Genomic DNA, 26,796 nt, shown 5'->3' with positions numbered 1-26,796 from the left:
TTCATCCATTCACACACACATTCACACACACGTTCATCCAGTCACACACATGTTCATCCAGTCACACAAACATTCACACCGTCTCACACACGTTCACCCAGTCACACACATTCACACCGTCACACACACGTTCATCCAGTCACACACATTCACACCGTCACACACACATTCACCCAGTCACACTGTCTCACACACGCATTCACATACACGTTCATCCAGTCACACACACATTCACACTGTCACACACACGTTCATCCAGTCACACAAACATTCACACCGTCTCACACACGTTCACCCAATCACACAAGTTCACCCAGTCACACACACTTTCACATCGTCACACACATTCACACCGTCACACACACGTTCATCCAGTCACACACATGTTCATCCAGTCACACAAACATTCACACCGTCTCACACACGTTCACCCAGTCACACACATTCACACCGTCACACACACGTTCATCCAGTCACACACACATTCACACTGTCAAACACACGTTCATCCAGTCACACACACTTTCACACCGTCACACACACGTTCATCCAGTCACACACACGTTCATCCAGTCACACAAACATTCACACCGTCTCACACACGTTCACCCAGTCACACAAGTTCACCCAGTCACACACACTTTCACATCGTCACACACATTCACACCGTCACACACACATTCACCCAGTCACACACACATTCGCACCGTCACACACATGTTCACCCAGTCACACACACATTCACACTGTCACACACACATTCACCCAGTCACACACACATTCGCACCGTCACACACATGTTCATCCAGTCACACAAACATTCACACCGTCTCACACACGTTCACCCAGTCACACACATTCACACCGTCACACACACGTTCATCCAGTCACACACACATTCACACTGTCAAACACACGTTCATCCAGTCACACACACTTTCACACCGTCACACACACGTTCACCCAGTCACACACGTTCATCCAGTCACACACACGTTCATCCAGTCACACAAACATTCACACCGTCTCACACACGTTCACCCAGTCACACAAGTTCACCCAGTCACACACACTTTCACATCGTCACACACATTCACACCGTCACACACACATTCACCCAGTCACACACACATTCGCACCGTCACACACATGTTCACCCAGTCACACACACATTCACACTGTCACACACACATTCACCCAGTCACACACACATTCGCACCGTCACACACATGTTCACCCAGTCACACACACATTCACACTGTCACACACACGTTCACCCAGTCACACACACTTTCACATCGTCACACACATTCACACCGTCACACACACATTCACCCAGTCACACACACATTCGCACCGTCACACACACGTTCATCCAGTCACACACACGTTCATCCAGTCACACAAACATTCACACCGTCTCACACACGTTCACCCAGTCACACACATTCACACCGTCACACACACGTTCATCCAGTCACACACACATTCACACTGTCAGACACACGTTCATCCAGTCACACACACTTTCACACCGTCACACACACGTTCATCCAGTCACACACACGTTCATCCAGTCACACAAACATTCACACCATCTCACACACGTTCACCCAGTCACACACGTTCACCCAGTCACACACACTTTCACACCGTCACACACATTCACACCGTCACACACACGTTCACCCAGTCACACACATTCACACTGTCACACACACGTTCACCCAGTCACACACACGTTCACGCAGTCACACACATTCACACTGTCACACACACGTTCATCCATTCACACACACATTCACCCAGTCACACTGTCACACACACATTCACCCAGTCACACTGTCTCACACACGCATTCACATACACGTTCATCCAGTCACACACACATTCACACTGTCACACTGTCTCACACACGCATTCACATACACGTTCATCCAGTCACACACACATTCACACTGTCACACACACGTTCATCCAGTCACACAAACATTCACACCGTCTCACACACGTTCACCCAATCACACAAGTTCACCCAGTCACACACACTTTCACATCGTCACACACATTCACACCGTCACACACACGTTCATCCAGTCACACACATGTTCATCCAGTCACACAAACATTCACACCGTCTCACACACGTTCACCCAGTCACACACATTCACACCGTCACACACACTTTCACACCGTCACACACACGTTCATCCAGTCACACAAACATTCACACCATCTCACACACGTTCACCCAGTCACACACGTTCATCCAGTCACACACACGTTCATCCAGTCACACAAACATTCACACCGTCTCACACACGTTCACCCAGTCACACAAGTTCACCCAGTCACACACACTTTCACATCGTCACACACATTCACACCGTCACACACACATTCACCCAGTCACACACACATTCACACTGTCACACACATGTTCACCCAGTCACACACACATTCACACTGTCACACACACGTTCATCCAGTCACACACACTTTCACACCGTCACACACACGTTCATCCAGTCACACACATGTTCATCCAGTCACACAAACATTCACACCGTCTCACACACGTTCACCCAGTCACACACATTCACACCGTCACACACACGTTCATCCAGTCACACACACATTCACACTGTCAGACACACGTTCATCCAGTCACACACACTTTCACACCGTCACACACACGTTCATCCAGTCACACACACGTTCATCCAGTCACACAAACATTCACACCATCTCACACACGTTCACCCAGTCACACACGTTCACCCAGTCACACACACTTTCACACCGTCACACACATTCACACCGTCACACACACGTTCACCCAGTCACACACATTCACACTGTCACACACACGTTCACCCAGTCACACACACGTTCATCCAGTCACACACATTCACACTGTCACACACACGTTCACACCGTCACACACACATTCACCCAGTCACACTGTCACACACACGTTCAGCCAGTCACACACACATTCACCCAGTCACACACACGTTCATCCAGTCACACACACTTTCACCCAGTCACACTGTCACACACACGTTCAGCCAGTCACACACACATTCACCCAGTCACACTGTCACACACACGTTCAGCCAGTCACACACACATTCACACTGTCACACACACGTTCATCCAGTCACACACACTTTCACACCGTCACACACACGTTCATCCAGTCACACACATGTTCATCCAGTCACACAAACATTCACCCAGTCACACACGTTCACCCAGTCACACACATTCACACCGTCACACACACGTTCATCCAGTCACACACACATTCACACTGTCACACACACGTTCATCCAGTCACACACACTTTCACACCGTCACACACACGTTCATCCAGTCACACACACGTTCATCCAGTCACACAAACATTCACACCATCTCACACACGTTCACCCAGTCACACACGTTCACCCAGTCACACACACTTTCACACCGTCACACACACGTTCACCCAGTCACACACATTCACACTGTCACACACACGTTCACGCAGTCACACACATTCACACTGTCACACACACGTTCACACCGTCACACACACATTCACACACACGTTCACCCAGTCACACACATTCACACTGTCACACACACGTTCACGCAGTCACACACATTCACACTGTCACACACACGTTCACACCGTCACACACACATTCACACACACGTTCACCCAGTCACACTGTCACACACACGTTCACCCAGTCACACTGTCACACACACGTTCACCCAGTCACACACACATTCACCCAGTCACACACGTTCACCCAGTCACACACACGTTCACCCAGTCACACACACGTTCACACAGTCACACACACGTTCACCCAGTCACACACACATCACGCAGTTCCGCTTCCGAACACTGGCGCCCACCTACCATGGGTCGACCGTCCTACCGCTGCACCACGGCCGCCCCAATTTAAACGTTCAGAAAAGCATTTAGGGAATTCAAGTTAAATTAGGCGGTACTTTTTTTCCCATTTTGAGGCTTTAATAAGATTTTTCCAGATTTTAAATGTAGATTTTTCCAGAAAGTCTTGAAGGTTGAACAACGAAAGAGAAGACGCCTATTTTCTCAACAAACAAACAAGACAGAAAAGAGGGGGGCTCCCTGCTCCCGCCCCTTTCTCGCGATATTTTCACTATGATTGACATGGGCGATTCTCTGTCGTCATATACGGAAGTAAACAACGAAAAGACGCGGCTGCAAGTTTTCACATCGAAAATGTCCATTTCCAGCACAAGACAAGTGTTTTCAGATCTGGTAAAGACCATTCTCTGTTTTTGTTGGTCATCAGTTCAGACATTTTTAGGAACTGCTGTTATTATTCACAGATCTACCCCTCCTGTACAGATCTGTGCTGCCCTGTTAGCTTCACTCTAGTCTTTACTGCGACTTAAGTTAAGCTTTTCTTTTTACTCGCTGCTCTTACGTGAGTAGTTGAGAAACAAGATCATTCCTGTCGTTTATGTACCCTTTATTTGGTATAATTGTTTTTACATAATTCTCAGAAACACCAGTGGCTTTTCTGAACGTTTAAACATTTCTTACAGTCAGGAGCCCAGTGTGTCACAGCGGATGACGTCATGACAGCACCTTGATTTGATGAGACATCCTGGCAACTGGAACTTCTATGTTTTATTTATTGTTTGAAGCATCCAAATACATTTTCAACTGTGAAGAATTGTGATAATCCATTTAATTCTCCATATTTGATTCCTTACATAAAGCCAGGTTCAAAAAGTTTCAAGGTTTCACTTTTGATTTAAATCATTTATGCATCTTTGTCAACGTAATTATATTCAACCATTTCTGGGCATTTTCTTTTCTTGTGCAAGTTTTGTTTGTGCCGCTGATTTCTTTGAAATAGTAAGAAATGTTTTTTCAGTTTTCTTTCAGCTTCATCATGGCTGCATTCACACACGCCTTCTCTCTAGGAAATGCAGTTCTTTTGGATTCACTACGAATTTTTGCATTCTGCAGGCATCTTCAAATGAAAATAAACTAGCAGCTAGTGTTCCCAGTCAAGTGTTTTCATTATTTGTCCATGTTTCCCACAGATCATCCCCTTTGCCGGGACAGTTCTGGGTGGCCTGGTTCCAGGAGAAATGGTGGTCTTGCAGGGTTCTGTGCCGCCTGGTGCTGTCAGGTGAAATGGACAACATGACAACTAAAACATGTTCTTGTTCTGAGTTTTAGAAGGTGACGGGTTCCTGTGTGCACAGGTTTCAGGTGGACTTCACCTGTGGCAGCGGCGTGAAGCCTCGCGCTGACGTGGCGTTTCACTTCAACCCTAGAATGAAGAAGATGTGCATCGTCTGCAACACTCTGCAGAAGGAGCGGTGGGGCCGCGAGGAGATCCTGTACAAGATGCCCTTCAGGCACGGAGTGGACTTTGAGGTCATCATCCTCATCCTGAAAGACAAGTTCAAAGTAAGAGTTTGTCTGTTTCATGACAGGAGTGCAGTCTGCTGGATTTGACAGCTTTAGACAATCCTTTATTAATTCCACAGAGCATTTCATGTTGCTATAGCAGCTGCAGATAGGAAAATGGGAAAGTCTTTTTTGTACTTGTAGAAAAGATTTGAAATGTACTGATTTGAATAGAATTGAAAATATTCAAATGTACTGGGAACCGTCAAAAACCTTTCCAAAAAGTCTAAGATTGAGGTTAAAATGACTTGTTCTGTTCCCAGGTGGCTGTGAACGGGTCTCACCTGTTGGAATACAAACACCGGATGGAGCTGGATCGGGTCGACACCATCTGCATCTCAGGAGACGTTCAAGTTCAGGCTCTGGGCATCGTCCCTCCGAACTCTGTCAGTTTTTTTTGTTTCGTTTTTGTCTTCAGTCAATAAAAGAAAACTAGTCTCAGGCCGTTTGTTTGCTTGCAGAGCTCCGCTTCTACCTCTGACAGTGGGAGCAGGAAGGACTCACTGGTGAGGAGAGTCCCTGATGGTCCTGCACACTTCTGGAGAATGCAACCTCTGATTCTTTGTCTGCTCTTCTTCTAGGCCATTGTGTCTGCATCAGGTGACCTGGTGAGTTTCTGTGTGGCCAGTGATTGGCGGTGCTGCTTCTGTGGTTACAGATTCTCTCTGCTGCTCTTTCCTGAAGCTACAAATGCCACAAACAGTCACAAAATGGATTCACAAGAAGGAAAAGGAAGCCTGAAGTAGGTTACCTGTAGTAATCAGAATGCTCCACCCACATCAACATCTGTCCAAATACGGCCTATTTGGGGAACTCGGCTGTCTTAGAACGTGTCAGTTCCTTAAAAGACCACAGGAGTCCGGTTATGAAAATTGACTTCCAAGTTTAAAAATTTGATTTCATATGTTCTTAGCATATTTTTTCCAGGCATTTTTGGTGATTGTTCTTTATTTGGCAGGCTGATGGACCAAACTGAGTGTAAAGTTTAAATTTGTCCAATCATCATTTTCAGTTTGTTGTGGAAGTGGGTGGAGCGACCTGCAGGCAGTGCCGTTCCGTTTCTGTTTCTAACCCTTCAGCTTCCAGTCGTGACATCAGACTGAGCCCAGATTAAAGCACTGAAAAGGCATCAGTCCCTCTGATTCTCTTAAGCAGAGCTGTACCTGTCCTCATACAGCGGTCAGTTAAAGCTACGGTGGCATATGAACTAAATGCCAATTCTTCAGCAAACCGGCAGGTGGCCGTGAGCCAGCACTTGTAATCGTGCGGCGGCCGCCAAGGTTTTAAGCAAAAGTTGAAATTCAGCGGTGACTGGACTATTTTTTGACATGGGTCAGCCACCGCCATGGCACATTTGGAGGTGGTGCAGTGGCAATCCCATGGCAGGAAGGTTCCCTGGGATTTTTCCTGTCTATGCACACATACAAGCTCCCTGAGGACCCCTGTGAGAGACCCCCCCTGCCCCTCTGAGGCCGTCCTCTTCTTTTGCTTCTGCTCGTTTAAGCATTTATGTGAACATGTGAAACTCATGGAGGAACAAAGAAGAAAATAAAGAGCAGTTCCCAGCCGACAGAGTCCATTCACATCCTTCATGGTAACCATCTGTTCAATGGTGAACGCCACATCTCTGCTGAATTTGACTTTGTAACTTTGTTTTTGATGCAAATAGTATATATGTGTATCTCAGTAGTGTGTCATTAGACTTTGTGCGCTGCACATATTTTCTTGTGCACTGAGACTGCGCGATTGCACACAGAGAACCCTTCCCCAGCGCGGCACTTGGTATGGACGGCAGCCGTCCGGAGACATTCACACATCGTCCAGTCAGAGCTGCAGCCGGTCGGCGATCCGGCTGTGACTCCCAGATGTCGCCCACTTTTGCGATGACGTAATCCCCGCCTCACTGACTGCCACCACATGCAGGCGTGACCACATGCAGGCGTGACCACGCCAACGATTTCCATAAAAATCGGGCGGCGGCAGCTAATCTTCTCAGATTCTGCTGACGTACGCAAGCTTAACTAAAGCTGGCTGTGTCCTGAGCAGGTATTCTGTTTGCAGAGCGTCCCCTTCAGAGGGCAGCTGGTCCCAGGGCTCAGCGTGGGGAGGAGCATCGTCATCCAGGCAGAAACCAGACCATCCTCAAAGAGGTAAAGGTCTCTACCTTAACAGCTAAAAACACCCCCAGACCACAAACACTGAGCAGGCTGCCCACATGACGCATGTCTGTCTGTGATCTGAAGGGAAGAAGAGAAAAGATTTCAGAAAGATGAACTCACAGCCTGTGTACTACGAGGTGCAGAAACGGACCAACAACACACACACTGTGTGTGTGTGTGTGGGGGGGTATTCTGGAAGGATTTGAATGCTGAATTTTAGCTTCAGACATATGAGAATTCCTTCTTCTCATAAAACACTAGAGTTTCTGATCTGTTCATGAAACTATCAAGTTTATTTTCTTTAACAAAAATTACAAATGATGGAATATTTTAACATAAATTACTTTAACATCTCTTTTGAAAATATGCTCAAAACCAAAGTTCATCTAAATCCAAGCTGTATTAATGTTTGTAGATCAGATGTTTGGGAGTATTTCATAAAGAGAAATACTTCTCCCCCTCCACAGAGTTTGTTTTAGGTGTAGAAACAAATTCTTGCTAACAACAGCCTCTATAGATTCAGCTGTGTGTGTTTGATGCTGCAGCTTGAAGTCACTGCTCCACTGACCTGCAGTCACTAGAAGAGGAAAAAATCCACCTGCTAAATATTACAGGATTTTACCGAGAAGCAATGTTTCATAAAATGATATTATATTGAATGTAAACAGAGAGGAAGTCATTACAACATTATTTTCAAAGACATTTTTCTAGCTAAACTCCTTCATTGATTGTGAATCCGTCTTTTCTCTCTGCTTTTGCTGTTTTCACTGTCCAGGAAGTGTTTTTCCTAAAGTCTATCACAAATGAGTCGCTTCTGTCCTCTTTAGCACAGCTACAAAGCCCCCCTGTGAACACCCCCACCCCATGAGGAGAGCACGCTCAGTCAGTCACCTGGAGTCTGAACCAGATAAGGAGAATGAACATTTTCTTAATTTTCACTAAAACTTCAGCGTGATCATCGTACTATGAAGAGATTTGTGGCTGATTCAGAGACACACGGGTCGGTGCAGATAAAGACAGAATGAGGACAGCAGTCATGCAGACCTTTTCAAAATAGTTAAGGACATTATTATGTAACCTGGACACGCAGAAACTGCCTGTCCTGGTCCTACTGGATCTGAGTGCAGCGTTTGATACAATAGATCAGAATATTTGACTGAACAGGCAGAGACGTTTGGGCCTCTCTGGTCCTGTTTAACTGCTTTCTTCCTATCTCAAAGATACAAGAGTTCAGGTCCATCTTCTCTCCTGGGAGGGTTTCAGAATTCCTCTGACTCGGGGAAAAAAACGTCTGAGCATTTTGACCACAGATAAGGGAAAGAACACCTATTGGTTGTTTTTACTGTCAAATATCTGATCATTCTCTATTGTTCCTGTCAGGATGACATCATATCCTCCAAACTGACAGACTTCATTCCAGATGAACAGATTTTTCTCTTTAGTCATAAGTATGAAGTGTTTACATTTTCTATAGATGACAGACCCAATATTCTCTCCCCCTTTCCAGTTTTAGTGTGAACCTGCGGGGGCGGAGCCACAATGACATTGCTCTCCACCTGAACCCCCATCTGAACAGAGGCGTCTTTGTCAGGAACTCCTTCCTGTCTGAGTGCTGGGGCCCTGAGGAGACCGAGCTGGACTGCTTTCCCTTTTCTGCAGGACAGTATTTTGAGGTGATCTCTGCCCCCCCCACACACACACACAGCTGGAGGTGTTACTTTAGGAGCTGTGATTTTGCTGCTGTGAATGTACTGACCTTCATGTCTGTGTAGATGATCATCCTCTGTGACTGCAAGCACTTCAAGCTGGCTGTAAACGGGCAGCACCAGCTGCAGTACCGGCACCGTGTGCAGGACCTGAGCTGCATCGACATGCTGGAGGTGCTGGGGGACATCCGGCTGCTCGCCGTCAGGATGCATTAAGTCCAGGCGGCGTCACAAACCAGCACTGAAACAAACAGTGTAGTTCTCATCTCCGTGGTCGTCCTGGTTGGACCAGAGCCGCTCTGCTTTGTGGCTGTGAAGAAGCTGCCTCTTTCTGCTCACGTTTTTCAGTTGGCAAAACCTTTTGCCTGTATTCCTTTCAAATGAACACTGTTTCTGTCAAAGATCAGTACCAGCTTCCTGTTTTAATGGGGGGTGGAAGTATTCCACTTGACTGTTTCACTGGAACAGACCTGTGAGCCAATCTTGAGCTCCTGTGATGAAGGACAGGAAGTGGGCTCCAGGCCGAACACGGTGAATCCACCCCCGATACCTGGAGTCCTGCTCTGCAGACACAGCTAGCCACCAAGTTATGCATCTGCACTGACAAATTTCTAATTCTACAGACTTTGTAAAATAAAGTTAAATAAACTAAGGGATGAATCCTCTTCCTACATGAATGCCATGACTTTGGTTAAACTGATGAACATTTCCAAAGAATTTTGGAACCTCTTGGTGCCAGTTTGTAATAAAATAATTATATTTACTATATAACTCCTTACCAGCAAATATGAACTCAGCTAATATGATTCAAGCCAGAAAGACCCCCCCCCCCCCACATCTCTGATCAATGCACCTAATGATATGTAAAGCACTTGGGAGACAAGATGACTCCCCACAATTCACTGATCAAAATGGATTGAAGACATTCAACTGAAAATGGTTAAGACTTTGCCTCTAAAATCAGAAAACCATAATTTTATTAGCAAAGGGAGAATTGAAAAAAATCTGTTTTGCATAAATTTGGGTTTGGAAACTCATTTGAAGAAATTCTGTATTCAGTCCCAGTGCATCAGAACAAATGAGACATTTCCAGAGGAGGAAAATAAAAAAAGTCCTTGTGCCAAAGGTATACATGGCTGTTTATTATTAAGAAAAACTAATTCTCATTTTCCTGCAATGATTTCAGAATTTCTGCAGGTCAATAGAGAAAGAGGTTTACAGTTTGGTTAATGTGTAAAACACTTGAAGCATCGTTCAGTTACTGCTGCTCCTCCAGCAGCAGCAGTTACCTTCAGCCACATGAACACGCATTCATCCAGAAAAAGTTTAGACCTTCATGTCACTCATCCAACCAGCTTCAGTCTGAGGAATGAAACTAAAATAAATAATCAATTCAAAAAGACATCTAAAAATTCCTTTAGCATTAGGGGCAGGACTAAATGAAGTCTGAAAGAGCCACAACTAAACCATTACAACTGATAAAACCAATGAATTCTTTATTACAAATGGAAGTTAAAAGAATAAAAGGAAAATATTCTAAGAGCAGATATTTTAGTTTAAGACTCTGAAGCTGCACTAAGGATGTAGTGCACATCCCAGCACACTGTGGCCTGACTGCACTTCATGACCCCTGCAGGCTCAGAAGTCAGCATCCAGCCTGAAGGTGTTGTCTGTGGGGCCCGCCATGACCCCCATCCTCTGGTACTCTCCTACTCTCTTCTCAAAGAAGTTGGTCTTTCCTTCCAGAGAGATGTTCTCCATGAAGTCAAAGGGGTTCTCTGCTCTGTAGATCTGTGAACAGACAGAAGGGTCAGAAGTCCGGCTTGTGTCCCGCTGCAGGAAGGCCCGCGGCGGCGGATGCAGGTCAGTGTGGCGTCTGTGTCGCGCTGCTTCCCGTCTGACAGTGAACCACGTGTTCCTGCCAGCCCGTGCAGCAGCGCTCAGCCCCCATCAGCGGCTGAGGTCCGTACCCCTGCGCCTCTCATCATGCCTGCACGGTCTATGCCCCCTCCGCCCCATGCCCCCCCCCCCCCCCCCCCTCACCTTGGAGAAGCCCAGCTCCAGCAGCAGCCTGTCGGCTACAAATTCGATGTACTGCTTCATCAGCTCGCAGTTCATCCCGATCAGCTTGACGGGCAGAGCCTCGGTCAGGAACTCCTGCGGAGCAGAAGGTTAATCAGCTGAGCTGAAGGCAACGGGAGCAGAACTACAGAGACGCCGCCAGTCTAACCTGCTCGATCTCCACAGCGTTCCTGATGATCTCTGTGACGGTTTCTGAGGAGGGCTTGTTCACCAGGTGTTTGAACATCAGGCAGGCAAAGTCGCAGTGGAGTCCCTGAAGGCAGCACAGAGCCATTACGGCGACGGCATTGCGGCCTGCAGTTCCCGTCTGAGCACAGCGGCACTCACCTCGTCTCTGCTGATGAGCTCGTTACTGAAGGTCAGGCCGGGCATCAGGCCCCTCTTCTTCAGCCAGAAGATGGCAGCAAAGGAACCAGAGAAGAAGATCCCCTCCACCGCTGCAAAGGCCACCACCCTCTCCCCTGAATGTTCAGAAACACAGTCAGTACCAGGGCGTGGGGCAGCACCACCACGCAGGTAGACGGCTCACCATAGGCGGCGTGCTTGTTTCCAATCCAGTTCAGGGCCCAGTCCGCCTTCCTCTTCACACACGGCAGAGTCTCGATGGCGTTAAACAGGTATTCTCTGAGGAGGAGGAGGTGTGGCTCAGTTTCTGCATTCTTTATCTTGAAAACTTCAGTTAACATGAGCTATCAAAGGACGTTTATAGAGTAGAAAATACAACCACTCTGACTGAATATTCTAAACTCTGTCTGTCAGAACCTGCAGCTTACCTCTCCTTTGGATCCTTGATGTAGGTGTCGATCAGGAGGCTGTACATCTCTGAATGAATATTCTCCATGGCTATCTGGAAACCATAAAAACACCTGGCCTCCGTCACCTGAACTTCCTGTGTGAACCGCTCCACCTGGTGGTCAAAAAGAGAACTGAGATATCCAGCTGACTAAAACACAAGCAAGCATTAACCAGCAGCAGCTTCTCACCAGGTTCTCGTTAACTATTCCATCACTGGCTGCAAAGAAGGCCAGCACATGGGAGATGAAGAAGCGTTCATCGTCCTTTAAAGTCTCCCAGTGCTGCAGATCTTTAGACAGATCCACCTAAACACACAAAACGTGTTCAGAAGATCCAGAAACACTGAAGGAGGTCTAAAGCAGCAGAACACTTACCTCCTCTGCCGTCCAGAAAGACGCCTCAGCCTTCTTGTACATTTGCCAAATGTCGTGGTACTGGACGGGGAAGATGACGAAGCGGCGAGGATTCTCCTTCAGCTGCGGCTCCTCCTCCGTTTTAAGGCTTTTAGTGTTCTGGTTCCAAGAAATGAACTGTTCAAATGGCGTATACTTATATAGCGCTTTTCTACCTACAAGGACAAAGCGCTTTTACAGTCACAGTCCCATTCACCCAGTCACACACACATTCACACACACATTCACACACTGGTGGCTGCTCCGCTGCCAAAAACAGGCACCCGCCTACCACCAGAGGCAAGGTGGGGTTCAGTGTCTTGCCCAAGGACGGACACTTCGACTCATGGGTGTGCAAGGCGGGAATCCAACAAGATCATGGGTCGACCACCCTACCACTGCACCACAGCCACCCACAAGAGCTGAAGAGCTCAGGGATGCTGGCAGCCTGGTGTATGAGGACTACCTCACTGGACAGCATTTAAATAGATAAAAAAAGGACTTTCAAAAATGTAACCCTTTTAGGAATTTGACTTAATCTACTTGTTCTGCTTGGAAAACATTAGTTTTAGTTTTGTATATTCTCACTGGAAACATTTTAGAGCATAGTTTGAGAAGTTACTCCAGGTCAAAGTTAATCTTTAAAAAAATATTAATTAATAACTGTATGAAACAAAAACTGCATAGATCCAGTGGACACAAGAAGTGATTTGCAGCATTTCCCCAAAGTTCCTCAACAGCTTTAGTCCGGCTCTGAACTGCAGGCCTCTTTCTTCTTCAACTTAACCTTCAACAGAAGCCTTAGCATTAAATATTATGCCATTAAATATGCCCTCTGTGTGGACTGAGCCTGCAGCATCAGGCGTAGTTTCGATGCTCGTTTTCAGACACGTTCTACTACGCATGCGCCTTCACCTCACATGCGCTCCCAGGCCTCCTCATTAGTCCTGACGCCGGAAGTCTGCTATCCCGGTTCGGAGGCCAGACGGAAACACGTGCGTCAAAAAAGACTCGATCATCCAGTGATGTGACGTCACCCGTTCGTTACCGTGGCTTCTTTGTTCAGCCGAACGCACTGCACGTGTATGAGTGGGGCACGCGTGGGCAGCACCGCGAGAAGCTGCAGCCTGAAATGCCAACTAGAAGAGATCTTTATACATCTGTGGCGCAGGCGCACAACTAAACCAATCAGGAAGGCCAACAACGCTCACCTGTGCTGACAGATGTGAGGAATCATCCTCCACAGAAACAGATGTTTGTTTTGTGCTGAATGGTTTGACAGAGGTGTCTGGTCGGTGTCTGATCTGATGGATACGGAGGGAAATTTATTAGACTATGAACTATTTTGTTTAAGACATAACTTTAATCCTCCTATTTCAGAATTCTTAAAAGTCCGTAATTCTCTTCCTCGAGAATTTGTATTTCTAACAAGGAACACAATGACACACGTAATGATAAAACCACAGTTGGCCACATTGTCAATTGAAGGTTGTCCTCTTATGGACAAAAAAATGTAATAACTCTTTCATCAGAAATTGGTTCATAGAAAGGTTTTTTCCTGGTCGACAGAACAAAAATAATATACTGCAAAAATGTGAACAAAATGTTGTTACTAAATTAAGAACCGATTTCATGAAACTTCCTATTCCCCCAAAAGTTAAAGAAACACACTTTAAAATTATGAATGATATTTATCCTACAAAAGAATGACTTAGATTACGTTTCAACATTGATGACAACAGCTGTTCCTTCTGCCAAACTGCTGTTGAAGACATCGACCACAGATTCTTCCTGTGTGATGTTGTTCAAGTGTTCTGGTTGGATGTTTACAAATGGTTAAAAATAAATTCCCATTCATCATGGACTTCTTTTCCAAAGAAGTAATAATCTTTGGCCTGTCACTACACAACAATGTAAATAATGTATGTATCAATACTGTGTTATGTTTAGCCAAGTTTTTTATACACAAAAATAGGTTACAGAAATGTCACCCCAGCTTTAACTTCTTTAACAATGAGATCAATTTATACTTAAAATCCATAAAGTTAATTGACGCACCTAAAGCCATAACAATTTATGACACCCTGAGTGATATTCCTGGGGCCTGTTTCAGAAAGGAGGTTAAGTGTAAACTCTGAGTGCGTTAACCCTGAAATCAGGGAAACCCTGGGTTTTCCGTTTCAGAATGGGAGGTTTGTTAAACCAGAGAAAGCAGAGTAAGTCAAACCCGTTTCTGAAAGAGAGGTAACTTATACTCGGAGTCAGTGTCCATGGTTACTTAGGCTGTGAACCTAACCTGGTCGGGAGCAGGTTTTTATTCTCTAAACTCAAGGTTTCTGCCGGTCCCCTCCCCTTTTTAAAGACGAAGCGGTATTTTTCGCTTTAACCTTCATTGCCCACATTTCCGTCACACAGAGACGGTCTAAGTGACAAGAATGGCCTGTCCTTTCTTGGAGGACCCAATAGACGAGGAGGCTGCATTAATTCCTAGAGAATTACATTTACGTCGTGCGAGGATTTTGAGAAGACTTTTTTGTCATTTCCCCATACGTTTTTGTTTGAGCGTTACCGTTTGTCGTTGCAATCAATTACATATATACAATGAAAACAACATTAGGTATTGCTATGTAGATGTTTCATATGTCAAATATTGTAAACATGCCTACATCCATGACATGCTCACATTTGACCTGATTGAATTATGTTTTTATACTTCATTTTTAGCTGCTGCCATGTTCTTTTAATTCCTGCAGGATTGCATCTACATGAAAATAAAATCAGGGACATTGAATTAGATTAAAGTAACAATTACTTTTTGGAAACACAATTTTCTAGCACTGCTTACTTTCTTAATCCCGTATAAACCTATACCACTTGATCAATACAAGGATAGTGTTGCAGCGTGTGTGTGCTGAGCGGGGTGCGAGTGCAGGTGCAGATGGGGGGGGGGGGTGAGCACGGAGCGGAGGTGTGTGCTTGGTATATATTGTGTGTTCGGAGGACGGAGCACTTAGTTAAATAAAGAGAAGGTGTCATTCCCAGAATAACTGTTTTGGAGTCATTCTTAATCCGCTCTGGAGGTTGAGGGTTTCCAACGGGAAGTGAACCCCGAAGGAGAATTCCCTTCGGCCCTGAAGGAAATCTCCCCTGCGCTTCTGACCACGGTCGGTCGGAAAGACGAGAGAAAAGAAAGGAGAAGTCTTCGTGCAGCGAAAGGTTCAACAGTAGACAAAAGTTCACTTTTAAAAACACAATTGCATGTATTAATATTAAACTGACCAACGTTTGCAAGAGGGGAAGGTTAACAAAAAAGTCCTCTAAACATTACCAACGTTAAATGCATTTTAAGTTGATTGAAAGTTGATTGACCTAACTCCGATCAGCTTCTCTGAAACAGAAAACTCAGAGTTGTTAATCTCTCGATTGACCAACTCAGAGTTCAAGTTTAACCTCAGAGTTGGTTGAACCTCCTTTTTGAAACAGGCCCCTGATGTCTAAGACAGTTTATTTATATTTTGTATCCCCCTGCATTTTGTAACACTATCCAACTCTGAAATTGTTGTTTTCTTATGCTATATGCTATACTTTTCCCTAATTTCTCCCTAAACTGTTTATGAATATAGATAGGTTTATGTAGATGTAGCCCATGTAATATGTTTTGTGTTAATTTCACCAAAATCGCTTTTGTTGTCTTTATTTTGTTGTTTTTATGGGAATGTTTTAAGCGGAGACTTTTATTTTGGTGGTTCGCTGCTACTTCCTCTCTTTTCGCGGCATCCCCCTCAGTCTCTGTGAGGACTGCCGAGAGGAGGTAAGCAGCAGATTTTGCTCTAACCAGTTTGGGTAAAAGTGGAGTTTAGTTAAAGTTAAAAAAAATAAAAAAATGTTAACAAGATAAAACTTTCCTCACATCATTTCTATTTTTGTTTATCGTGTGAAATATATTGTTATGGGCAAATGCAGCACTCGGAGGTATGCTAGCCTTGTTGACGGGACTTGAGCTAGCATTTATGGTCTCACATGTGACTGGGGGTTTTCTCCCCCTTCCTCAGGTGTGTGTGTGGAAGAGTGAGACCCGACGCGACGTTTATGTGCTGTATTTTTGTTTTCACACAGGTATGTGAGCATTTATTTTCATCAGATATATTTCATTACCTTTTGCTTTTTATTAATTGATTTATATTTGTTTGGGGTATATTTTAACACAGTGTTATTTGTATTGATGTTTTGTAATTTGAAATGATACAAAAATGCCATTCAATGAGCGGAAGTGTGCTATATATGTACTTTTGTAATATGTGGAGTCTCTGTGAGGACTGCCGAGAGGAGGTGTGTGTGGAAGAGTGAGACCCGACGCGACGTTTATGTGCTGTATTTTTGTTTTCACACAGTAAATCCCCTTAAATGGATGGCAATCCCTGTGTGAGACTCTTTATTCATTGAAGACACAACGCAGAAGATTTTAGCTGATGCTGCACTCGCCGAGCAGCAAGAGTGCGCCCGGCTACATTGGTGCCGTGACCCGGATCCACATCGCTCAGAGTGGTTCTACATCGTTCCTGGAGCTGTGGATCAACGCCAGCTTGGTCACCAGAGGTTGCTGCAGAGCGCCCCAAAAGGGGTTATTTTCTACTTAAGCAAAGAATTATTTACCAGACACTTTTCTTTTTGGGTTTAAGAGTTTGTACAGTATTTTGTTTAACTTCAGGTAATTTGATTACTACATTTCAAAATGGCATTTTTTGATGATGAGGGAGGAAAACCCTATAGTTCCTACTCAGACATTTTCTTTCGGTGTGGGTAGAGGGAGACATATGAGTGAGTTACTCCAAACTCCGGTCAGAGATGCAGATACTAGGTCACCAGCCTTTTGTTCCACCCGCATCTTGGGGAGTGTACCTACTGGCCCTAACCAAAATGAAACTGTTTCAAGTTTTCCTGTTGTTACTGACTCAAGTTTAGACTCGTTGATAACGCATATTGCTCAGCAGGTAGGGCAGACTATAAAGGATCAGTTAAAAAGTGAGATGGGACAAGGATTGAATGAGACACCTGACCAGAGTTGTGTGAGTCAGCCGTTTCGTGATCCCAGTCACCTGAATTTGTCCGGTGCAAAATTTGTTCTCCAACCAGATGCGAAAGAGCCTCCAGTCTTCAGGGGAGATGGTTCGGACAAGAACACAGTGTGCGAGTGGCAAGAGTTAATGGAAACTTATTTCAGAAAAAGAACCATACCTCTTGGTGAACAGCATTCTGAAATAATGTCTAAGCTAACAGGCAAAGCTAAAGATGTGGTAAGGATAACTCTGCGCAGCAGTCCATCCATGAAGCCTCAGGAAAATCCCAAACTCATCTATGACATTCTCAGACAGCACTTCAGTGATGTGACGTACTCATGTATGCCAATGGCCGATTTTTATAGCACAGTCCCGGTGCCAGGAGAGGCCCCAGTTGAGTACTGGTTTCGACTGAATAAAGCTGTAGATGCTGCTGAGGAGGGGTTAAAGCGGCTAGGGAAGCACATGGAAGACCCTTGTCAGGAGGCAACCATGATGTTTGTTAAACACTGCCCGGATCCCACACTTCAATCCATTTTCAGATTCAAAGCCCCAGACAAATGGACTGCTAGTGAAGTCCAAGAGCACATTGATCGTTTCCAGGTTGAAAGAAAAGAGCAGGCCCTCTCTAGGCATAAACACACTCGTCCTGTTACAGTTCATGTCCAAATGCCTGAACCCAGCCCGTCAGAAAGTGCAACTCCTCCAGCAGAGCCAGTCAAACAGAAGGATAACCTTAATCCCTTATGTAACGACGACTGTCTAAAGACATTAATGACTATTTTTGATCGTGCACTATCACAGAATAACCATGCAGTTTCTGATTCTATCAAACCTGATCATTTTCAGCGACGCTCATGCAGAGTTTGCCAGTCCCAAGAGCACTCCACTCTTGCTCATTGCAGACAAAAGCGCTTGTGTTTAGCATGCTTTGAACCAAACCACATAAAGAGGAACTGCCCTAACGATAAAGCCACCCAAAAATCAGGCACATCCACCCAGCAGAACACCCCGCCTTTAAACTAGCTGGCCCGCATTGGGTGAGGGAATGTGTGGGCATTCGTAATAATACCCTCGAAAGTGGTGATATGCAAGAACACTACGTTAAAGCTTGCAGTGTAGCACCAGCTGGTGCTAAGGTTATTGTGCAGAACACGCAGCGATTGGGTTCTTATGATGAACTGTTTTACACAACTGTCAAGTTGAACAACACATTTGAAGTACAGGGAATGTTAGATTCAGGATCCATGGCATGCACTCTCAGCGAAAAAGCAGAGTTGGAGATGTTGAACAAAATGGTGCTCTCAGGTCCTATTCCCTTAACTCAAGAGGATTTTGAGACCTAGACTCGATTTTTTGTCATTTCCCCATACGTTTTTGTTTGAGTGTTACCGTTTTTCGTTGCAGTCAATTACATATATACAATGAAAACAACATTAGATATGTATTGCTATGTAGATGTTTCATATGTCAAATATTGTCAACAAAGCCTACATCCATGACATGCTCAAATTTGACCTGATTGAATTATGTTTTTATACTTCATTTTTAGCTGCTGCCATGTTCTTTTAATTCCTGCAGGATTGCATCTACATGAAAATGAAATCGGGGACATTGAATTAGATTAATGTAACAATTACTTTTTGGAAACACAATTTGCTAGTACTGCTTACTTTCTTAATCCCATATAAAACCTATACCACTTGATCAATACAAGGGTAGACATGAGCTCACTTTTAAAAACACAATTTCATGTATTAATATTAAACTGACCAACGTTTGCAAGAGGGGAAGGTTAACAAAAAAGTCCTCTAAACATTACCGACGTTAAATGCATTTTTCCCCCAGATTGGTTCTGTACACTATGCAGCATTTCATGCATTTACACCAGGAATAACACTTCAAAAGTACACCTAAATATCGACATTTTTATTTCACACCTTACGCTATTTAAAAAGTTATTACAGTCAATATTTATAACAATGATTTAAATGCAAACTTAGGCATTAACTTGAGCAGCTATGTTTTCCCACGCTCACTGTCTCTGTTTTGCAGATGCAGCGGTGTTGCTTTTCTTCTGGAATATGTGCTCATATTCACTGTAACTCTGCAGCAGCACGTCAAGTTCAGCTGGCGAAAAATACGCAGACCTCTTTTTTTTCACGGTTGCCATGGTGACTCGTGATATATGCGCTCCATTGATAATGGCTTCTTATAGTCGCGGTGCGCACGCCTAACTCTGAATCAGTCCACTCAGAGTTGATTGACCTAACTCCGATCAGCTTCTCTGAAACAGAAAACTCAAAGTTGTTAATCTCCCGATTGACCAACTCAGAGTTCAAGTTCAACCTCAGTTGGTTGAACCTCCTTTCTGAAACAGGCCCCTGTTCACATTGTTAGTTTTTGTTACATCCTGCTGAGATGACATGCATAGATCAGTACATAAATGTTAATGTCTTGACCATGGTTTTCCGATGCCCCACAAGGGTTGAACAGGTCTGAGAGGAGAGAGGACAAGCCACAGAGGGAACAACAACTCCAACAGTTTCCTGCTCTGCCTGGTTTAAGTTAGACTGTCGTCCAATATCCACAGCATCCTGCACACAAAGAAAAATGTATTTAAGACAGTTAAAATGTGTGTGTATATATATATATATATATATACACACACATTTTAACTGTATGGTTTTGGAATACAGTTCAGAATCAGAAAAACTTTATTGATCCCACCCCTGGGAAATTTGCTCTGGTACCTCAAATAAAATAGTTATAAATAAAATTGTGTTTCTGAATCATAATTGTACTTTTATTTATTTTTTTAAATAGGGATTAACTTGATCCCTAAGTAGGAAAGGTGTCACTTTCTTGCAGCAATATGTTGCTTTGTTGTTCAATCCATCTGTAATCCCTAAGGCAGTGTTTTTCAACCTTTTTTGAGCCACGGCACACTTTAACCTTGACAAAAATCCCGCGGCACACCAGCATCCCAAAAAAAAAAAAAAAAAGCAGAAACTCATAGTCTGTTTTGATCTACAGCCCCCCCCCCCCCCCCCCCCCCCCCCCCCCCCCGGCAATCTGACGTGCATTTTTGTGATAATTGTGGCAGAAAAAGCAGGAAGTTGCAGATGTTTTTCTAAAAGATGTAATAAAATTTAAGTTACATACAAACTGTAAGTTCGTTGTGTTTTCAAGACGCTGTCCCTTTAAGCCAATGCATCATGGGAGATGTAGTGTGAAAACTGCGAGAAAACGGCAGAAAGACTCGCGTCTCTGAGCTTCATGGTTTTGTTCACTTGTTCCACGGTCTGATACCGGATTCTGTGGAAAGTTACACCGCTAAAGACGAGCTTTAGCTGGTGTTTTTGTCGGAACTGACTGAGTTATGAGCTAAATTGGAACAAGGAAGTGGAGACTTTAACCACTTCTGATTGGTCAGACTGATGACATGTGATAAAGCCTTCAAGAATGATTGGTGGAGTCGTGGAGACAGTAAAAGCTGCGGGACTTTTCCTTACACAGTTATAGCTGCAGCTATTTCGCGTTACCGTCATTCTTATCAAAATGTCTTAAATAGAATCAAATAAACACAACGAAAAAAGTATTTTATGATCGTTTATATTCCTAACTACTCAGTGTTTTATCAGGACCTGTTTGGATGAACAAAGAGCTGATTTCCTGGAGATGGTTAATGTTTTAGATCAGTTAATGAGGGCAATTTTCCACGGCACACTTGACCATCTCCCACGGCACACTAGTGTGCCGCGGCACACTGGTTGAAAAACACTGCCCTAAGGAAACATTGAGAAACCTTATATATACATGAATGTACTCCTTAAAAAACTATTTGATTAACCCTAGTGACAATCCACGGGCAATTATTCCCAGGTTGACATGACCAATCCTGACACTGTGGTAAAAAATCTACTTTGTTTAATCCATAAAAGTCATGAAAAGAGCTGGAAACCCTGCTAGCATTGAGCTAGCTAGCATGCTAACACGGGAGGACAATGGTGATAGTTTGTCATGCAACATCTAACTTTCTAACATCTTTTTTCACGAGCAGCTACTGGTGGAGCTTCTCATCTGACTGTGCTGGCGTCCTCTGGTTAAATAAAGTACAAGTTTGATCGTTTAATATAGTAAAAGATTTGAAAAACATGAAAAACTTACCGGCACATTCTAAACTGGTCTGTTGATGTAAGACTCTGTGTTATTTGGCAGCCATTGAGCTTCTGGATATCAGGGATGTCCCGCCTCCCCTCCCCTTGACTGACATGTCGCTGTTTTTACGTGTCGATAGGTTTTAGAATCAAAACCGCAAAAAATAAAAGCGCAACTCAAAAAATAAAAGCGCAACTCAAAAAGATAATTTCAAAATAAAACTGCAACTCAAAAACAGGATTTCAGAATGGCGAGAAAAAAAAACGGCAGCTGAGAAATAGGATTGTGCTTTGGGGAAAGGCTTTTGGTTGCAAATTGTGGGTTTTGGTTCTCCATTTATACATTTTGATTCGCAGATTTGGGGTTTTGATTCGCGGTTTTACTGTTTTGATGCGCAATACTTTAGACTCTAATTTGACACCATAGGCGCTGACCACCGAGATGGGCCACCATTCTTCCCGTGACTCTCAGTCTGACTGCCTTTGATTTTTCCGGTAGAAAAAAAACAGTGCCCCCTACTGGTCGTTCCTGTTACGCATTTTGTATCAATTCGGTGTCTCGGAGAATGATATACTTTTAACATATATATTAGTGTTTAAAAGTGAACCTCATATTCTCAGATAATAATTTTTATTTTCCTTTAAAGTTTTTTTAGGCAAGGCAAGGCAAGTTTATTTGTATAGCACAATTCGTACACAAAGTAATTCAAGGTGCTTCACAAAACAGAAAAGTGCATTAAAATCACAATACATCATAGAAATAATCAACATAAAATTTACTTTAAAAGAAAAGGAAGAAAAAAAAAAGATTTAAAAAGAAAGGAAGGAAAGAAAGGTGCAGATAGTACCTTTCAGTCATATACACGGCTAAACAGAAATGTTTTAAGTCTAGATTTGAACATGAACACAGAAGAGGCCTGTCTTACGACTTCAGGGAGGCTGTTCCAGATTTTAGCTGCAGAATATTGAAACGCTGATTCCCCTTGTTTAGTTCTGACTCTGGGAATCAACAGGAGGCCAGTTTTTAAGCCCTGCTACACCCACTGAAAGAAATACGTTTAGAAGGGAAGGCTGATAGGAAAATTTTAACGACCGAGCATTCCATTGGTTTTTAAACGCAGCACTTACGTACGAATTTGTGAGACGTGATAACAGTCTCACGGTAGATCCGTGCGTAACTTTGGCTTCTTGTGTGCGTAACAAGGGATTCGTGCGTGTTTTTTAAAGATGTGTGTGTGTGTGTAAGTAGTTTCAAGCTGTTGTAATCTTAATTTGTGCATACGTAAATTGCATTTTGTATTTTTTTCTTTTTATAATTTTTTAACTTATACACTAAACGAACTATGTGAGTAACAAATCACGCACAAATCCAAATTTATGCACAAATCCTAATTAACGCAGCACAAAGCAAGAATATGCATACACAAATCCTAATTTACGCACAAATCAAGAATTACGCACGCACAAATCTGACTGAGTCTAATTTCTCTCCATAGAAACTCTTTCTTTTGATGATGATGCAGCCGTGTTACTTTTTTGATGGACGTATAATCTTCATACGCCGTCATTAAAATGTCAGACTCCGTCTCACTGAAGGATAGCGCTTTCTTTTTTTTTCCACGCGTTTCCATGGTGACTCCGGAAATCGGCGATCTATTGAGAATGTCTTTATGTACCTTCCGTGCACGTGCATTAACCCAGGGTTACCAAGTCGAGCGTAATTACGCCAACTCATATCCGGTCTTTTGGAACCGACATACCCAGAGTAAGCAAGTTCAGGCGGATTTCAGCCAGAGTTCAGGCTTAAAGTCAGGATAGTTTAAACATGCTTCCTGGAATACCCCCCCAGATGTGAACAAAAAACCATATGATTGAGGATACATGGTGACAATAATAACAATAACAGAAAAATAGCTAAATTGTATTGGAAAAAAAAAATGAAAGAAAAATTGTATTGGAAAAAAAGGAAACAATAAGTCATATCAATGGGGGGGGGGGGGGGGGGGGTATTTATTAGTCCTCTTCCAATATTTGAAAATATAAATATGATGTCCTCTCTTTTGATGGTGTGTGGTAGAAAAGATTTGGTTGATAACTAGTTTTGTAGGTCTTCCCAGAAGGTTTAGGAAAAAATACAATAAAAGAATAATTGGTGTGCCATTTCAATCACAGAAAATACAATGATTATCGTCCAGATTGAATCTTTGTTTTAGCAATTATTTGGATAGAAAAATATTGGTAAGAATTTTATAATGATTTTCTTTTGCCTTAGGGCTTAAAGGGTATTATAGGTCATTTGTTTTTAGAGTTGTATAACATCTGCATCACAAAACTGCTCAATAATAGAGTTTTTAAGGTCAGGTTTCTTTGTAAACAGACTTCTCCTCAGGGCATCGCTACACTTTAGAGACCTGTCGGTACAGCCACCTCTGCTGGAACACAAAAATCACTTTAGAGGACAAATTGAATCATTTCCATTTTTTTTGTAATAACCCGTAAGAAAGACAATAAAAGATACTATTTTGATACTTAAAAAGAATTAAAAAGTCTTAAATAAAAGTAATAAAAGTCTTTTAAAATCTCTGCTTTTTCCAGATGAAGTTAATTTAAGAAGTTATTTTGATTGATAGCTTTGATGTATTTTTTTTGCAATGTTAGCACTGAATATGCTAGATATATGAATCAAGCTAGTGATTCCATTTTGGTTAGATTAATTCTACCAAAAAGTTTTAAATCTCTTTGGAGCCATTTCTTTAACTAAGATTAGGATTTTGTTGACTATATTAGGTGATTCTCCAAGTTTGATATCTTTAGTTGTATGAATTCATCTTCCTCATCAACAAATATGCAGAGGTTGGCGGGTGAAACCTCACACCAGTGGTTTTTGTTGTCTCTGATCTATACAGTTATTTTTTATAACCATTAAAATTGCATCAGTGATGTACAAAGTTAATAAAGTTTTGTAGTTTTCCATTATTTTTTCAAAAACTGCAGTTCCGTTTTGTATTGTAGAAAATTTTGTAACATTTTTTTTTCCAAACCCTAAGTATTTATTTATTTTTTAATTTAAAGAAACAGTTTAGTTTCTGTTTTTTTGTTTAGATTTAGTAAATTAATACAATCTCAGGTTGTGTCTGACTACTAAAAAAAACTATGTAGTGCCGTGAATTTCAAATCAATTCGGAACCATGCTCACTACTTTCTTTGTTTCAACGACAAATATGATATCAATTTCAGGAAGTTAAAAACGAATTAAAATTAGCGTTTTGCGACGATTATTTATGAGTCCACTGTATTCTGAAGATCAAAACATTGATGGTTTATCAAAAAAGTACATTTAAAGACATTTTTTTTGTAAAAATTGTTGCGACGCAATGCATTGTGGTCTATATTTGCCAATCTAGTGAGCATCGATGCACACTGATTTTTCGTAGAGACTTCTGGGAAATTTCCAGGGCACTGGATTTTGAAATTGTAGATTCAGACAGCACTAGAAAATGGCGAACGCACTATATAGTGCACTATATAGGGGTTAGGGTGGGAATTCGGACATAGTGTCAGTGTCGTCAAGTATGGCTGATAAAATAACAGACTCATGTAAAAGCCAGTGTGGACTGAGAAGTCAACAACTGCAGAGGCACTTGAAAAGTGATGGCTCTTCTAGACGAAAATGACCTGAAGATGGATAACGTCAGAGGTCAAGGTGCTGATGGGGCTATGATACGGGGTACTTTCAGAGCCCAAGGTAAAGAATCCAAAGAGTACACCTAAATGCTTTAGGTACATTGTCTTAAAGTTGGTGGAGTGTGCAAAGTTCAAAACTAAAATTGAACTGAAAACTGAACCAGCCCCATCACAGGCGGGGGCCAGCCTCACCACAGCCGGGGGCCAGCCTTACCAAAGGTGGGGGCCAGCCCCATCACAGGCGGGGACCAGCCTCACCACAGGGGGGGAGGGCAGCCTCACCACAGACGGGGGCCAGCCCCACCACAGCCGGGGGCCAGCCCGATAACAGGCGGGGGCCAGCCCCATCACAGGCGGGGACCAGCCCCATCACAGGCGGGGACCGGCCTAACCACAGCCGGGGGCCAGCCCCATCACAGGCGGGGACCAGTCCCATCACAGGCGGGGGCCAGCCTCACCACAGGCGGGGACCAGCCTCACCACAGGTGGGGGCCAGCCCCATCACAGGCGGGGACCAGCCTCACCACAGGTGGGGGCCAGCCCCATCACAGGCGGGGACCAGCCTCACCACAGGGGGGGAGGGCAGCCTCACCACAGACGGGGGCCAGCCCCATCACAGCCGGGGGCCAGCCCGATAACAGGCGGGGGCCAGCCCCATCACAGGCGGGGACCGGCCTAACCACAGCCGGGGGCCAGCCCCATCACAGCCGGGGGCCAGCCCCATCACAGGTGGGGACCAGTCCCATCACAGGCGGGGGCCAGCCTCACCACAGGCGGGGACCAGCCTCACCACAGCCGGGGGCCAGCCTCACCACAGGCGGGGGCGATGCAGGTCCCCATCTAGAGCTGCAGCGACTGAACAGCAGCCGACCCAGAGGGAGAGGTTCAAGCTGAGGAAGCATCGGAAATAAAAATGAGAATAAAAAGTAAACATACTGATAAAAGCAATATAAAAATAAACAATAAAACATTGAAATAAGGAATATTAAAATAAACGATCATTAATCTAGTTTAAATTCATAAAAGAAGAAAAATCAGATAAAGAAATACAAAACAATACATACGTACGTACACATCCATCCATCCATCCATACTCACACCTACACACACACACACACCCACCCAGAGGAAAGAGGTCAAAACAGTTGGTGTCCTGGGTGGGTGGAGTCTGCAGCTATACGACCAGCCTCCGTCGGACCCGGCTGTCGTACACTGAGTCGAGTCGTTTTCACCAGCCGGGCCAAGTCCTTCCTGTCTGGAGTATCCTCAGACAGAGGATGCTTTCTAT

At 43.9% G+C, this 26,796-nt stretch overlaps 2 protein-coding genes and 1 non-coding gene across 5 annotated transcripts; 1 reads left to right on the top strand and 2 right to left on the bottom strand.

Annotated features, from left to right (window-relative positions):
- The first annotated feature begins 3,817 nt into the window (after window positions 1-3,817).
- Window positions 3,818-10,009, top strand: LOC101158661 (galectin-8). 2 transcript variants are annotated; one of them, XR_013654175.1, is made up of 9 exons: window positions 3,818-4,303; window positions 5,101-5,189; window positions 5,266-5,473; window positions 5,737-5,859; window positions 5,935-5,979; window positions 6,055-6,081; window positions 7,535-7,623; window positions 8,460-9,305; window positions 9,405-10,009. XR_013654175.1 is itself a non-coding variant. In XM_004084834.5 (9 exons), the coding sequence occupies exons 1-9, from the start codon at window positions 4,184-4,186 to the stop codon at window positions 9,552-9,554; spliced, it is 1,017 nt and encodes a 338-aa protein (XP_004084882.3). In that variant the 5' UTR covers window positions 3,818-4,183; the 3' UTR covers window positions 9,555-10,009. The 2 variants fall into 2 exon arrangements, 1 of the variants encoding a protein (XP_004084882.3); XM_004084834.5 differs by having other exon boundaries at window positions 9,140-9,305.
- A 447-nt stretch (window positions 10,010-10,456) lies between these two features.
- Window positions 10,457-26,761, bottom strand: LOC101158912 (ribonucleoside-diphosphate reductase subunit M2). 2 transcript variants are annotated; one of them, XM_078943081.1, is made up of 9 exons: window positions 26,631-26,761; window positions 12,590-12,727; window positions 12,404-12,520; window positions 12,194-12,327; window positions 11,950-12,044; window positions 11,748-11,881; window positions 11,569-11,673; window positions 11,382-11,495; window positions 10,457-11,129 (listed from the first exon to the last, which is right to left on the bottom strand). In XM_078943081.1, the coding sequence occupies exons 2-9, from the start codon at window positions 12,629-12,631 to the stop codon at window positions 10,977-10,979; spliced, it is 894 nt and encodes a 297-aa protein (XP_078799207.1). In that variant the 5' UTR covers window positions 12,632-12,727; window positions 26,631-26,761; the 3' UTR covers window positions 10,457-10,976. The 2 variants fall into 2 exon arrangements, with proteins under 2 accessions (XP_078799207.1, XP_023808655.1); XM_023952887.2 differs by lacking the exon at window positions 26,631-26,761 and adding an exon at window positions 13,523-13,774.
- LOC111947128 (small nucleolar RNA SNORD94) lies at window positions 11,198-11,332 on the bottom strand. Its single transcript, XR_002872943.1, has one exon. It is a non-coding gene; the product is annotated as a small nucleolar RNA SNORD94 (small nucleolar RNA).
- Window positions 26,762-26,796: the final 35 nt, after the last annotated feature.

Source organism: Oryzias latipes, chromosome 24, assembly GCF_053564925.1.
Source record: "Oryzias latipes strain Hd-rR chromosome 24, Olatipes_Hd-rR_3.1".
NCBI lineage: Eukaryota > Metazoa > Chordata > Actinopteri > Beloniformes > Adrianichthyidae > Oryzias > Oryzias latipes.
This window is presented reverse-complemented; position numbering and strand designations above follow the sequence as displayed.

Bases quoted from the DNA above. Each gene is read 5' to 3' on its own strand.
- LOC101158661 (XM_004084834.5), top strand. From the start codon at position 4,184: ATGATTGACATGGGCGATTCTCTGTCGTCATATACGGAAGTAAACAAC. The intron at 4,304-5,100 runs GTAAAGACCATT...TGTTTCCCACAG, and splicing joins GACAAGTGTTTTCAGATCTG to ATCATCCCCTTTGCCGGGAC. The intron at 5,474-5,736 runs GTAAGAGTTTGT...TTCTGTTCCCAG, and splicing joins TCCTGAAAGACAAGTTCAAA to GTGGCTGTGAACGGGTCTCA.
- LOC101158912 (XM_023952887.2), bottom strand. From the start codon at position 13,549: ATGAGGAGGCCTGGGAGCGCATGTGAG. The intron at 12,328-12,403 runs GTGAGAAGCTGC...TTTGACCACCAG, and splicing joins GAATAGTTAACGAGAACCTG to GTGGAGCGGTTCACACAGGA. The intron at 11,130-11,381 runs GTGAGGGGGGGG...GTCTGTTCACAG, and splicing joins TGGAGCTGGGCTTCTCCAAG to ATCTACAGAGCAGAGAACCC.